The 14,591-nt window shown below is 38.2% G+C and overlaps 2 protein-coding genes across 3 annotated transcripts; one reads left to right on the top strand and one right to left on the bottom strand.

The window, feature by feature from the left end:
* Nucleotides 1–1,114: 1,114 nt before the first annotated feature.
* Nucleotides 1,115–4,034, top strand: LOC122653594 (malate synthase, glyoxysomal). 2 transcript variants are annotated; one of them, XM_043847487.1, is made up of 5 exons: nt 1,115–1,199; nt 1,263–1,597; nt 1,734–2,059; nt 2,188–2,518; nt 3,235–4,034. In XM_043847487.1, the coding sequence occupies exons 1-5, from the start codon at nt 1,187–1,189 to the stop codon at nt 3,889–3,891; spliced, it is 1,662 nt and encodes a 553-aa protein (XP_043703422.1). In that variant the 5' UTR covers nt 1,115–1,186; the 3' UTR covers nt 3,892–4,034. The 2 variants fall into 2 exon arrangements, with proteins under 2 accessions (XP_043703422.1, XP_043703421.1); XM_043847486.1 differs by having other exon boundaries at nt 1,138–1,597.
* A 1,889-nt stretch (nt 4,035–5,923) lies between these two features.
* On the bottom strand, nt 5,924–10,220 carry LOC122653692 (uncharacterized membrane protein YuiD-like). The gene is made up of 6 exons (XM_043847623.1): nt 10,105–10,220; nt 9,868–10,062; nt 8,849–9,005; nt 6,855–6,905; nt 6,490–6,582; nt 5,924–6,153 (listed from the first exon to the last, which is right to left on the bottom strand). Coding segments are annotated over exons 1-6 (576 nt in total). The 5' UTR covers nt 10,107–10,220; the 3' UTR covers nt 5,924–6,075.
* Nucleotides 10,221–14,591: the final 4,371 nt, after the last annotated feature.

The following is a 14,591-nucleotide window of genomic DNA, read 5'->3' on the forward strand; positions in this document are numbered from 1 at the left end:
AGTTCCTTTTCAATTATTCATTATCCTTTAATCTCCCCCCCCCCCCCCCATCAAACTCTAATCTTTTTTTTTTTTATGGTTAATAACCCTAATCCATTTGCCCTATATGTTGACACCCCGAGCAGAATGCTTCTACCATTGTTTCTTTATTATTAAAGAGGAAAAAAATCCTCACACAATCAATGTGGGATGATTTCGCACATCTTTTCACATGCTCAAAACATTCTCTCTTTCCTAACCATGTGGACCCTTAATGACGAAACTGTTTTCATAGATTCATGTGACATTATAGATTCCCCACATTGACCATAGCATTGAAAAAACCTCTCCCAAAATAATCAATTATCTATGGGCCTTTTGACCTTTTAATGGCCAAGGAGTCAATTTATATGAAATATAAAACATCTTCAATTTTTCTTTTAATTTTTTACGAAAGGTCAGACGAAGAATTGCTCTCTACCCAAACCTGTCAAATGGATTGATATAGTTCAGATCAAATCGAACCGAACCTGTAGCTATTTGATTTTGGATTGGAGTTCTATGGAACCAGTAAAAATTGAAACCAAATTGAACCGACTAAAACCAAATATAAGGCTGGACTTGATAAAAACCCAATTACAAATCAATTATAAAATGAACCAAATCAGACCAAAATTGAAAACTTTCCTTAATAATTTGGTTTTGAATTAGCATAGCAACGGACCAAAATCTAATCTATTCAATCCGACTGAACCCTGACCGAACCAACCTATTGCCAGTAGAGTTAGCTTGCCTTGGCATGTGTATTCTTATGTAATGTGAGGACAAGTGGCATTGTCCAGGACTGGTAGTAGAAAAGAAGCACCGTCAATGGATCATGGAGAAGGCTACACATGCCGAGGCAAGCTGCAGACACGAAGTCCAAGGTTTTATCCATTCCCGTTTCTCGACTCTCGAGGGCGTGCGCCGTGCCGCTTGCGTATGAAAAGGGCCCTATCTATATGCATATCTCATGACGCAGACGAAGCCAATGCAAATCTCTGATAGTGGAACACCCCATAAAGGTGGTGACGACACTCTGTACCTATCCACTACTCGTCTTTTGGTCTTTATATATATGGGATACTCTCTTCTTTCTTTGACGCAAAACATCGAACACAAGGAATAGAACGGAAAACAGTGCCCGAAAGAAAGAATTTGGAGAAAGATGCTGGGCGTTTCACCTCAAGCAGACAACACGGGGTCATCGACGACAAGAAAAAGTGGTGGTAGTGGTGTTGCTGCCTATGATACACCCGAAGGAGTAGAAATCAGAGGTCGGTATGATGAGGAATTCGCGAAGATCCTGAGCAAAGACGCCTTGCAATTCGTGGTGGATTTGCAGCGAGAGTTCAGAAGTCAAATCAAGTATGCATTGGAGTGCCGGAAAGAGGCACAGAAGAAGTATAATTCAGGGGCTTTGCCTGGTTTCGATCCCTCCACCAAGAACATCAGGGATGGTGACTGGGTTTGTGGGCCAGTCCCACCTGCCGTTGCCGACCGGAAGGTGGAGATCACTGGTCCTGTGGATCGGAAGATGGTCATCAATGCTCTCAACTCCGGTGCTAAAGTCTTCATGGTGAGAATTTTCATTTTAAATTTCAATATTGTCAAGTGGTAAATTGGATGGATTCCTCTTTGCCAAGTGGTCCTGTTTTGATGGCTTTTACATTAGAAATGCGTATGTGAATCCCTATTCCCTTCCTTTGCCATAGGCTGACTTCGAAGATGCACTCTCACCAACTTGGGAAAACCTCATGAAAGGCCAAGTAAACCTGAAGGATGCAGTGCAAGGGACCATAAGCTTCCATGATCAGGCCAGGAACAGAGTTTACAAGCTCAATGATCAGACAGCCAAGCTCTTCGTCCGTGCTCGAGGGTGGCATCTGCCGGAAGCCCACATCTTAATCGACGGTGAACCGGCCACCGGCTGCCTTGTCGACTTTGGCCTCTACTTCTACCATAACTATTCAACTTTCCGTCGCACCCAAGGTGAAGGTTTTGGCCCATTCTTTTATCTACCTAAGATGGAGCACTCAAGGTTAGTTCCACAACCCCCACCAACATTACTTTCTGGTTTCTACTTAACTAGCGCATCATTGTCCAGTCTTGTCTCGAATGGATTCAGATAAAAAATTAACATTCATGGAATCCTGGACATGATCACAGGGAAGCCAAAATATGGAACTCAGTGTTTGAGAAGGCAGAAAACAAGGTAGGGATTGAGAAAGGAAGCATAAGGGCCACAGTTCTGATCGAGACACTACCAGCAGTATTTCAAATGAATGAGATACTATATGAACTAAGGGACCATTCAGTTGGGTTGAATTGTGGTAGATGGGATTACATCTTCAGCTATCTCAAGACTTTCCAGGCTCACTCAGATCGATTACTCCCTGACCGTGTTCAGGTTGGCATGGCTCAACACTTCATGAGAAGCTACTCTGACCTCCTCATCCACACTTGTCATAGGCGTGGTATGCATGCGATGGGCGGCATGGTATGTTGTTCTGTTCTGTTCCTCTTTTTTCTCATGAATTCAAACTTCAAGCATATATGGGTATATGAATTCATTGTTATTACACATACCATCATGCGTCTGTGTCTCTATCAGGGTTCAAAAAATGGTAGTCAGCAATGAATCGGGGAGTTCAGATTGAGCCAGAATTGGCTAAAATCGGTTAAGAATCGGCCGGAATCTGCCTGAACCCTGGAAACCCTTCCTAAATCCGTGAATTCAGATCGTTTGGAATCAGGATTGGGCTCGGGCCGCTCGGCTGACAATCAGCCTGAACCCTTTCTAGAGCGGCCAATTTAGATTGACAGGAATCAGGATTGAATTGGCCTGAGCTGAATCAGCCAATTCAGATCGACAGGATTCAGGATTGTACTTGGCCAGAGAATCTGCCTGAACCCTAGAAACCCTTCCTGGATTTGTCAATTCGTCTTGGCAAGAATCAAGATCGGGCTCGGTTGAGTCGTGGAATTGGCTGAGAATCAGCGTAAACCTTAGAAACCTTTCCTTGATCGACCGATTCAGATCAACAGGAATCTGGATCGTGCTTGACCGATTCCAACTCTTGAAACCCTAGTGTCTCTGTATGAATGTATTCTCTCTCTCTAGGTACTAGAATTATGCTTGTCATCGTCATTAAATATGCAAAAATGAGCTGCAAATCTAAGCATGATAAAGTTTCATCTATCAATCTTTTACAGGCAGCTCAGATTCCAATCAAAGATGATCCAGTAGCAAATGAAGCAGCACTAGAGCTGGTAAGGAAGGACAAACTGCGAGAAGTGCTAGCAGGTCATGATGGGACATGGGCAGCCCACCCTGGTCTAATCCCAGCCATCAATGAAGTCTTCAGCAAGAACTTAAGCAACACTGCCAATCAGATCCAGACCATGAAGAGGGAAGAAGCAGCAAACATCACTGAAGAAGACCTCTTACAGAGGCCTCATGGTGTTAGGACAATGGAAGGTCTCAGACTAAACACTCGAGTTGGAATTCAATACCTTGCAGCTTGGCTTACTGGAACTGGGTCAGTGCCTCTTTACAACCTCATGGAAGATGCCGCAACTGCTGAGATCAGTAGGGTTCAGAACTGGCAATGGTTGAAGTATGGAGTGGATTTGGATGGAGATGGTCTTGGTGTGAAGGTGAGCTTGGAGCTCTTTGGAAGAGTGGTGGAAGAAGAGATGGCTAGGATTGAAGAAGAGGTTGGCAAAGAAAAGTTCAAAAAAGGGATGTACAAGGAGGCTTGTAAGCTTTTCACCAGGCAATGCACAGCTCCTACCCTGGATGATTTTCTGACTCTAGATGCTTATAACAGCATTGTCATCCATCACCCCGAAGGATCTGCTAAGCTCTGAAAGAGATCCATTTAGCCTATTTGCCAGTTTCATCATCTCCTGTCACAATTTTCTGCTGTGTAGCACCTTCATCCTGAGGCTTGTGTTTGTTTGATACCAGTAATAAAAATCTCTATCATCGAGGGTCTCAATCAGTTTGGTTCTGAATACATTATGTACAAATTGAAATCGAACTAAAATCGAATAATTTTCATAACTTCAAAGTGAAATCGAACTGAATCAATTTGGTTTTATTTGATTTTTGTATATGGTCTTTGGTAATTTAGTCTGAATTTGATTTAAATGAAAATAATCTGTTGAAACAAATAAAGTTGGGAAGGAAATTATAACCTTACGAAGATATAGTTCCACAATGTCATATATCCAAAGCACACTTGTTCGGCTGTTGTGGGCAGGGTTATAAAACGCATAATCAGTGACAGAGGCGGTCAGTGCCGATTTTGATTCAATTCAGATCGGAATCAGTTTGAATCAGTCTGAAGAACCCCTAGCATCGGCAGATCTAAAGAATATTCCAATGATTCTGGTGTTTTACCAGGAATCAGCAATATCGACTTGTCAGAAATCAGGATCGATGACCTCCAATTCAGATCAGAATCTGGAGATTACACAACTAATTTGGGTTTTCTTTCATGTAACCGTTCTATGCATCCCCTGTCTTCTCTCCAAAATTTGATTCAATAGAGACCAATTTAATCTCCACCTCTTCTCACTCGGATGAGACTTGCCTTGAAGGTGTAGAGCTTGGGAAACTGGGATTTTATTGCATTTGTAAACTTAGCTTCCAAGTCATCAAACGTGTTGACAATTGAGAATGAGATCCTGAGCTTTGAAAGGATGTTCATTGATTCCAATTTTAATTAAACATCACGTCGTGGGGATCAGGTGTTCTGAGGAAGTAGGGCAGTATCCCTTAATAGAACTCCCCTAATTCCTTGTATCCAATCAATGGGTGTGTCGAGATAACCATTTTTAGGTCAGCTCTAATCTACAAGTCCAGACCAAAGTAGAGCACAGAAAGATTACAGGTCCAGAGCAAAAGAAAGCAGAACAGAGAAGCCAGATGTAACTTATTGACTAATGACCACAGGAGGAACCAGTGTTCTAAATACGAAGAGCTTGGGAATGCCGAAGTGATGGTAGGCACATCTTTATCAAATTTTGGTGAGTTTCCTTGTGAGATCCTGGAAAGAATTGATGCAAGACCTTGGCATTGATATGCACAGAGCCGTAACCTCTATTATGCCGCAGTTGCTGGAAGGCAACAAACCTTCGGGGCTGTTTTCCACTTCTCTCCCTTGTTGATGCTGGCCAATCGTAGGAGGGTTTAAAACTCAGAATCGGGATCCGGATCTGCCAATTCCAATCTGATTTTAAATCCCTGAATCGCAGGGTCGAATTACTGATTGGAGGGAAGATAGAGGAAGTCAGGCAAAAAAAGCCAAAAGGCATATGTGCGTGGGGGAGGGGCACTGTTTTGGGTAGTTTTGTAATAGGGTGAGGGTTCCCTACACTGCCCGAATCCAGTTTTAGATAAATAAGAGAACCCTCTTTGGAATCCGACAATAAGGGGAAGGGCATTTATGACATATCATCCCCTCACATGAACAGTGATATGTTGTGTGTGCCATTTCATTTTTGAGCTGGCGTTGCACACAACTTTTATCCTCGGTAATATACTCATTTTTATTTTGAGTAATCTTGCAAATTTCCCTACATTTAAGCTCCCTGCATGCTAGTACAGTCTAGTCTAAGAAATCCACTCCTTGAATGCAAGGGCCGTACACCTAGATGATTACAAAGTTAAAAACATTGGATGGACTAGTGTTTTTTTCTTGCAGAAAAAATTGCAAGGCCATTTGCAAATCTATTCTAAAGATTTTCCTGTTTACCAGTGAAGGTTCTGACTTGCAAATAAAATGATGGTCAAGCATCATTAATATAACACAATGGCAAAAGTTTTTATGCACGGCCATGCAAACGATTTTCATTCCAATAACCATTACAATCAATAAAGTTCACTTTGAACATACAGTTAGCAGTACAGAAGGAAGCAGAGTAGTCAGGACAGAGTTTCAAAGAATATGAGCTTCACATTCAGATGCAAGTAACCAGTTCAGGTAAAAATCAACAAGTAGCTTTTCAGCTGTAGGTGCCAATATGTAAATGACATCTACAATAGCGTCAAGCTTGAGAAATGACTTTCTCGATCAAATACACAATGGTGGAAGTGACAACTCCTAGTAACCCACCAGCAATAACCTGTGACAAAATGTGACAATTGAAAACAGAAAATGTTAGGCTCTTCCATATCCATATGGTGATCCTGAATTACTGATTCTTTGCATGTTTTATTTGATTCATAGAGGATATTTTTTTAATGAACAAATTTCATGTCAGCCCTCCACAAGGAAAGACCCTCACTGCATGTTTCCAAGCTCAGAATAATAAAACTCAACACCAGTCACCTCATACCTATCCTTAAATTTGATAATCAAGATAAATTGATGGTGCAAAGTGAAGTCATTTAAGGATCACACTACTAATGTGTGATGCAAAAGCAATTCTAAATGTAGTCATTTAAGGTGTTCACCCTACCTGAGGAGGAGTGTGACCAAGAACTTCACGCAATGGTCTGGTTTCAGCCAGAGGATGCACCTCTGGAAGCTCAAATACAATTTGATTCAACACCTGCAGAACACCAAGATTGAATAATATGATCAAATATAAGATAATCCAGCTTCACATACATTGCATGTTACCTAAAACTACTATTGCAGAAACCATACATACCACCCTAATACAGTGCATATCAAAGGGATGTTTCAGCAGTTCTTCCAGTGCAATATAGCTATCTGTCCCAGGAGTTACCCTTCCCCAATAAACTGAAAACTACTATGGCATGTCCAGATCCAAAAAATGATCTACCATAATAAAAAGAAGCATCAGTAGCAAGATCATACCTCAGCCTGACGCCCAGCTTGTAATCTAACACCAGATGCATCGTACATCACCTGTTAAAGAATGCCTTGTATAAGAAACCCCCGAAATAGATCATGCCCCAACATCTCAAGGAAATTAAAATTCAGTCATGATTCAATCTAGTAAACTGTCGTAGTTTTATTTGTGAATTATTAGAAACCAATCCAATGCATGAGCACTATCAACTATTTACCACAAAGATCGTTTGGTAAAATTAGAGGCAATGAAATGTTAAGAGGTAAAAAGCCTACTATAGAGGCCAAATAAAGATACACAAGATTATACATATCCTAAGATTTTCCTTTTTTAGTTTTTAGTTTTTATGTTTTTAAGCTTAGCCTCAAAAAAGTACTAGGGCCACATTTAGAAGTACAATTGGATTGAAGGTTTCACAACATTTTAACATCAAGTGGTTCAAAAAATAAGTATAAAAGCTGAAGAAAGTTATGAAGATAATGACATCAGATAAATGTAATATGTATAACAAATCTTAGCTAACATATCTAATCTATCATAAGTACAGAACATTGCATCGTAATTGATAAAATTAAACACATCTCTTTAACTAGACAATTAGTCAGTTTTATATTGAGCACTTAGCACTAACTCTTAGTGCTCTATCAGGACCAACCAGCCTCAATCTGTCATTTTACTCAAAAAAAAAAAAAAAGAAACCACAATTTTTCCAGGCTTAGGGCAGATTTCAACTGATTGATTGACATAATAACATTAGATTTATGGTCAACCCAGTCCAACCCTTGTCAGACCTATCTTTGGCCTCTCCAAAGGATCCAACAAATACCTGAAATGAACCTATAATACATTTCTGGAAAGATTGGGAGGATACTGGAAATAAAACGTCAAAGCCTCACTTATGAAGGCATGTCATTAGTTGAACCTATACTCTTCAATTCCTATGCATTAAATATTGTCAAGTATTCGTGGTATAGTGGACACTATGCTATTTTAAAAAGAACTTCATTTAGTGGTCTTGGAGCTCCAGATGGATCAAAAAAGATTGGGAAAATATGCTCTTAATTAGTATATCAGTGACTGGATGGAATATATAGAAATTATAAACTGGCATAACGCAGAATCCAGGACCAGGGCTACCAATTGTGAGGCGTAAGCCTTGAAATTTCAACTAGATTTTCACTAAAGTAGGACTAGAGAAAAATAAAAGGCTTCAAATAAACTTGTGTGATGAACCAATATGTGAGATTTCATTGACAGAGGAATAAAATATTGCTAAGATTTAGAGAATCTTGGTATTTAATGGAAGCTCTAAATATTCACAGATTCGCATACATACATTTTGAGTGATTATTACCCCATGAAATGAAATCTCGAAGGAAAATGACAACTTGAAATGTAGTTCAATTTTAACCAGGATTAAGATTGATGCCAAAACTGAAAGATCAAACCCTAAATTTTCTCATGGTGAAGAAATGATGAATCATAGAATTGCGAGTTATTATGATCATTAAAGGAGAGAATCAGAATAGGAAGCCAAATAGCTAACAACCAATAAGCAAGTTATGTTCATGAACCATTGACGATCTCATCACCATAAGTTTTTTTAAAATGTACAACTATTCAACAAGTAAGCCAAGAAGAAAATGTAGATGATCTGTTGATTGTATATAACTACCAAAATGAGGTGCAAGCTTATGATGGGATACAAGTTGTTAAATTTAATGACAAGGCAAATTTAAATCAAAGAATACTAAGAAAAGTATCCAATAATTGTTCAACAGAACATTCAGGAGCATACATAAATAAATGAATTATTGCTATCACAAATGTCTGGACATCATATGCAGTATACACTATGTAGTTTTGAAGTTTAAGAACTTAAACCACATAGTAGCGTAGGGGGATAATGAACAGTCTGCATATGCTCTTTTGAGGTCTACTCCTATAAATGAAATTATTCTATCAAAAAATAACAATAATAAAGAATTAAGGATCATACAACACAGGCTAAGATCATTGCAGTAGCAAACATTGATCCTCCAAAGCCATCTTGGAGCCCTACAGCTGTAGCTAGAGCAGTAACTGTGGCAGAATGAGATGATGGCATCCCACCAGAGCCAATCAGTTGTTTAGCATCCCATCTTCTTTCCTTGTACCTGCAAATCTATGAAAATTCGTAACTCACAGGAGAAATTTTTTATTTTGGTCACAAGAATATGTTGATTTAAGAAAACATAGGAAAGCTAATTAGAGTATTTAACCAACATCATGTAAAAAATTTTAGCTTGGTGTTTCAGTGAATTGAATTAGATTAGGTACCACACAAGCTTATATGAATAACAAATTAGAAAATGATAGATAAATTGGACACTGCAACACCCTCCTCACCCACCATCCCAGAATTACAGAAAAAAAAAGGTACAATTGAACCACTAGTTGCCAATGGAGAGATCAGTTTTATGGTGCCTGAAAACTGATTTGCATTATTTTAGAGGTATCAGCAACGTAATTAAACAGAAAGCTCAATGAATTCCCATGCTGAGCATTGATCTAATTCAGAAAACACATACTATTTTATTTTCTCGTTTGAATGAATTCAACGGTTGTGTGTAGATGCAAAAAATTGGATCCAAAATTCAACACAAGCGATAAAAACTCATTACTTGCATCAATAAAGAGTAAGGCGACTAATAGAGCAATCCAAATCAAGGCAACATGTTCCAAAAGAAGGGGTTTTAGGCACAGAAAAGAAAATTGAGGAAAATGCTATATTATTTTTATTGGGTCGTAAACATTGAATAAACAGAGCCTCACAGAGGGATCGAGACACCTTTATACAGAGATAGAAAGGGATAGAGAGGTAGAAAAGACGAATTACCCGCGATACTGAAAATCTGACATTCACGGTGATAATAGATCTTGGGCAGCGAAAGATTAACAGATCCGAATTCTCCATTAGAAGAAATTAAAATGAATAAGGGAAATTAGTTAGAAAGAAAGAGATGGGTAAGTGAATACCAGTTGGTGAATAATTTGGTGGATTGTGCGAGGGCGAAAGCGAGAATAGCAGAGATGAGAGGAAAATTATCAAAGAGGGATGAGGACGAAGAAGAAGATGAAGATGTGGTGATTGAGTTTTCGATCAAGGAAGCTGATAAAGCCGCTACTTCATCCATCCTTCTTCTTCTTCCCCCCCAACAAACAGCCTCGGTCTTTCAGTCTCTCTATCTCTATATATTTATGTGCGATCAGGTCATCAGCTCGAATGAGTGATCTTCCCGTCCCTATCCATTAAATCCAATCTATTTCTTGTTCTTCTATTCGTACTTCCTTTCGTTTATTTGATGAATCAGTCTCTCTCTTACAATTCGAGGCAGAAGATGATGAAGAAAGAAGGGAATCCGGGAGAGGCTCGTAGAAAAAGAAGACGCAGAGCGAGAGAAAGACAGAAGACTTCCCAAATCCCAAACAACGTTTTCGGAGGGAAGAAATTGCTTTGCGGGAGCTGGACTGGCGCAAGGGAGGTTCTATTGTTCTAGGGATGCGTGTCGTTTCTTGGGTGGGTGGGTTCACCTATGTTTAACTAACGGTCTTTCATTTTGTATGATTATGTGTCCGTGCATTTTTATATTATGAAAATGGAGGTGTAGAGTATAGTTTCCCACGATGCTAGTGTTGGGAATCCCCTACATTAAACCAATGGGGTAGGGGGGGGTATAATCTAAATGGAACCCACATGGTTGAATCATAATTGGAAAAATGGGTTTTGACTCGTTGGGTTAAGTTATAAAATTTTGGAAAAACTGATTAAGAGTCATGTAAACCATGCCAGGGTAAAAAATGCCAGAGACTCAGTATTTCTATCTAAGTCATAATAGACTAAGTTTAGTAATTTTAAAAAAAATCATAAACCCTATTTACTTAGAAACCAAATTAAATAAAATAATCATTACCAAAAAAATATCGAGTAAAATAGTAAATTTGTACTCTAAAATAGTAAAAAACCTATAACTCCTCATCTCCCTGCTCTTGCTCAATGGTACAAACTTAAAATGTATTGATATGTAATTCTTTGATTTTTTTTTCTCTAATTTTCTTATATTTTTTTGGTATTTTTTCAATTTTTAACTAATTTATACATATTTATTACATTTAAAAAAAAAATGACTTGCCTTGACTGTGTTCATTAGAAAAGACGAGTCGAGTTAGAAAACCTGAATTGCCAACTATGTGTTGAACTAGGAAAAAGAAATAAAAAATGCATGTGAGGTGATAATATACTGGAATCATGGGAAACTTTTTCCTCTCTTAATCAGTGTCTAAGTCGAGCTTGAATCTTTCATCAAAAAATAAAAAACTCGAGCTTGAATCAGCTCTTGGTACGAGAATTACAGTTTCATGATGACACTATCTTTTGCTTCCACAAATTCCCCTCCACGGTGTCATTATGCACCAGCTTGTTTTGAGGGGAAGATGAGGTGGGAGAGTTGTTAAGGTGGGACTCATATGTTGGTGGGATAACCAATCGGGTGGAAAAGCCAAGGGAATATTCCACTTTCCTAATTTCACCCTATGCTGGATTCTTCGCACTTGTATGGGGAATAATTGAGCATAAAATCAAGGTGATTCATTCTTGTAGGGGCGGAGGATCATCAGGGAGAGAGAAAGTGAAGGCAGAGGAGGGAGAGTGAGTGCGAATGAGGCCAGAGAAGAGAAGATGAATTGCAGGAGGGGGAGGTCACAGAGATCAGTGATTGCATGGACTGAGGTTGTTGTGGATGGCAGCAACTTCTTTATGGCTTCTCCATTGGATTTGGATCCCCTACAGCCTGGAGTTGAGCAGTTATTCTGTTGTGTTCAATTCACAAATCACCACGTGGAATTAATGCCAATGTAATGTTTGGAAATATCCAAGAGCAAAAAATATAAAAAATGTACATCGGTGAGAGGTTGTCATACAACGGCATTGTTTATGGCAATGTCGTAATATTATAAATCTTTATTTTAAATAATTTAGTCAATCAAAAGATTAGATAAGATAATTTAATAAAATGAAACTCATTTTTGGGTAATCTGATAATTTTCTTGGTAAATTCAGAAAAAAAATAGACAAGCAAATAATTAGAAAAACAGCACATTCCTATTTTCAATTCTTGTCTAGCTAAACAAACACTACCTCAGTTCTACTCTTAGGTTGGGGGTAGGTTGATCTGTTGATGAATATTTTCGTATTGATCATTTCTTTCATTTTCAAATTTCAATTTTTCTTTCTTAGTAATAACTTAATCCTTCAATAGAATGCCTGTTTTATTGAAATCAATAGAAATTTTGACCCATATCTCTAAATGTGAAAAAGAATTAATCTTTAGCTTAATTCATGAATCATGATAAAAATCAAATCCCTATTAGTATGAATACAATACAAATAAAAAAGGAATCTCTTTTTTTTTCTATCAACTCATCAGTTAATATAAAATAAACAATTTAAAAAATTGGGTCAAAGCAAAATTTGTTCATACGTCATACAGCTCCAGATTATTTTTGTCAAGCACCATGTCAATGGGATTAAAATCCTTTCCAATTCCCTAAAAGTGCCATGCAATGCAATTCATTCGGGACTGGAAAGGTGCCGTGATTGATCCAGATTTTTTTTCTTTCTTCTCGAGATCGACACCATTGAAATTAACATTTTTCACGTGTTGAGCTCTCAGCCTCGAACTGCACTTTTAGGGACTTGGAGAGGATTTTCTCCCTGCCCAATGCCACAGTTGCCAAACCTATTGCATATAAAACAAGGAAGCAACTTGTACAAGGGAAAGGTGACATCTCATTGATTTGAAAAACTTTCTCAAGAAATTAAATTCAAACCCATTACCTTATCAAACATATACAACACCAAGAGTTCTTCCAACTGGCTGCACAAATAATATTTTCACCACTCTATCTGTTGGAACAAAACAGCACCTGAGTCGTGATTAAACTCGGATCAAATTCGGTTGAGCCAGCTGAGTTGACTCGGAATTGATTAGAGCCAATTCCAATTAAGTCTGATTCTATGTCTCCATAAAAAAAATATTAAGTCTGATTCTATGTATACTGAGTTCGATCGAGTTAGACTGAATCATAGTTAATCTAACTGATTTTGAACGAGTTTAATCAATTCTGGACCGATTAGACTTAAGGCAGTGTTTAGTATGCATTTTTGGAATGTATTCTAGGTCGATTTCTCATTCTCGGAGGATAAAAACAACTATTTTCCTCATATGAGAATGCAAAGTCGACATAGAATGCATTCCAAGAATGCATACCAAACACATCACGTAGAATCAATGCAAAATCAAAACAGGTCTGTGAGTTCAAGAAAGGGAAATAGGATCTGAGAAATTAATAAGGGGATTATTGTGGAATACCAATCCTGTACTCAATCCTGAGTTTTAAAACCTTGTGCAGAGTGCGGCTTCTATCCTATGCTGGGATGAAATTGTTACAACTCTAATGGGAAGAACACTGCCGGATCGCGTGGATTCTGTGCCCAGAGACAAGAGCCAACGAAATTACAGCCCCACCTCTGTGAAATAAAAAATCTCGTCCAGGTTGATGCTCCTGAGCATGCTTTCGTTAACCCCATACTAGCGAAGCTACACAACCAGGCAGCATTTTCTTACCCAAAATAACAGTAACCACACGTGTTACTTCCCAACACAAAAATATTGTGCAGCTAATTAAGAGAAAGGACGCCAAAAATTTTATGACATGCAGTTTTAATATTAAAATTGACCTTTGTAGGCAGGAGAAAGTTTTGTCGAAGGTCATAAATCTCCTCTTATTGTATGAAGTCCAGCACTTCCCTTAGAGTCCCATCCAACTGCAATAAAGAAAATAAGGTAAGAAACTCCGTCCTTGCAGATATGTTGTTATCAGCCAGGTATTTGCTAAATAAATCAGTTTCACTACAAAAGAATATTCAGAGAGAAATCAATAATGAAAAGAGGAAAGGAAAAATATAAGGTATTCCAGAAGACATAATCAAAACAACCTCCAACCACTAGGGGGTACTCAGACATTCTTCTGTTTTTTTTTACCTCACTACTTATGTGTAAAGCTCTATGAAATAATATAAGAGAAAATATTATTTATTGAAAACAAATGCACTACCACGAATAAGAAATTAAGCAAATAATCACACACAAGGCGAGAAATTTAACGTTGTTCGGCATGAATACTTACATCCACCCGAGAAATCCAGAGATTTTTACTGTGTCAAAAAAACTCTGTACACCACTTTCCACCTTACAAAACGATCTCCCCTTTGCTTGTGCCAAGGATTTTTCACATAGAGATAATATATAGAAAACAATTATAATTTTACCCACGTACATGTAATAGACCCAAAACTTGACTCAATTACAAATATAGATACAATAATTATATAAACCTGCAGAATACAAAACACACTCAACCGTAAAATTATTTACTAATGCAAAAACTGTTGTTTAAGTAAATTAGGAGAGTATGTCGTGGTTGGTCTGACTTGCACAACATGCCACTACAAAATGAACATACCAATGTAGAATTATGTACGGTATCAAGAGACACTATCAGCTATAAAATGCTTAAGCTTATTGAATCCAAGTTGGGCATGTGTCATAGTTGCCGGAATCTGCCCAAGGGTCAAGGACCTCCTTATTTCCATTTTTGCACCTTCAATATCAAAAAAAGATTAAGTTTTCCTTTACCCATGG

The sequence above is a fragment of the Telopea speciosissima genome, chromosome 3, assembly GCF_018873765.1.
Source record: "Telopea speciosissima isolate NSW1024214 ecotype Mountain lineage chromosome 3, Tspe_v1, whole genome shotgun sequence".
Lineage (NCBI taxonomy): Eukaryota > Viridiplantae > Streptophyta > Magnoliopsida > Proteales > Proteaceae > Telopea > Telopea speciosissima.

What these genes read in the sequence shown, in the direction of transcription:
- LOC122653594 (XM_043847486.1), top strand. Translation starts at nt 1,187, where the DNA reads ATGCTGGGCGTTTCACCTCAAGCAGACAACACGGGGTCATCGACGACA. An exon ending in CCTAAGATGGAGCACTCAAG is followed by an intron (nt 2,060 to 2,187) that starts GTTAGTTCCACA and finishes ACATGATCACAG; the next exon opens with GGAAGCCAAAATATGGAACT. An exon ending in TGCATGCGATGGGCGGCATG is followed by an intron (nt 2,519 to 3,234) that starts GTATGTTGTTCT and finishes AATCTTTTACAG; the next exon opens with GCAGCTCAGATTCCAATCAA.
- LOC122653692 (XM_043847623.1), bottom strand. An exon ending in ACCAAATTATTCACCAACTG is followed by an intron (nt 9,006 to 9,867) that starts GTATTCACTTAC and finishes ATAGATTTGCAG; the next exon opens with GTACAAGGAAAGAAGATGGG. An exon ending in AAGCTGGGCGTCAGGCTGAG is followed by an intron (nt 6,583 to 6,854) that starts GTATGATCTTGC and finishes GGTGTTCTGCAG; the next exon opens with GTGTTGAATCAAATTGTATT.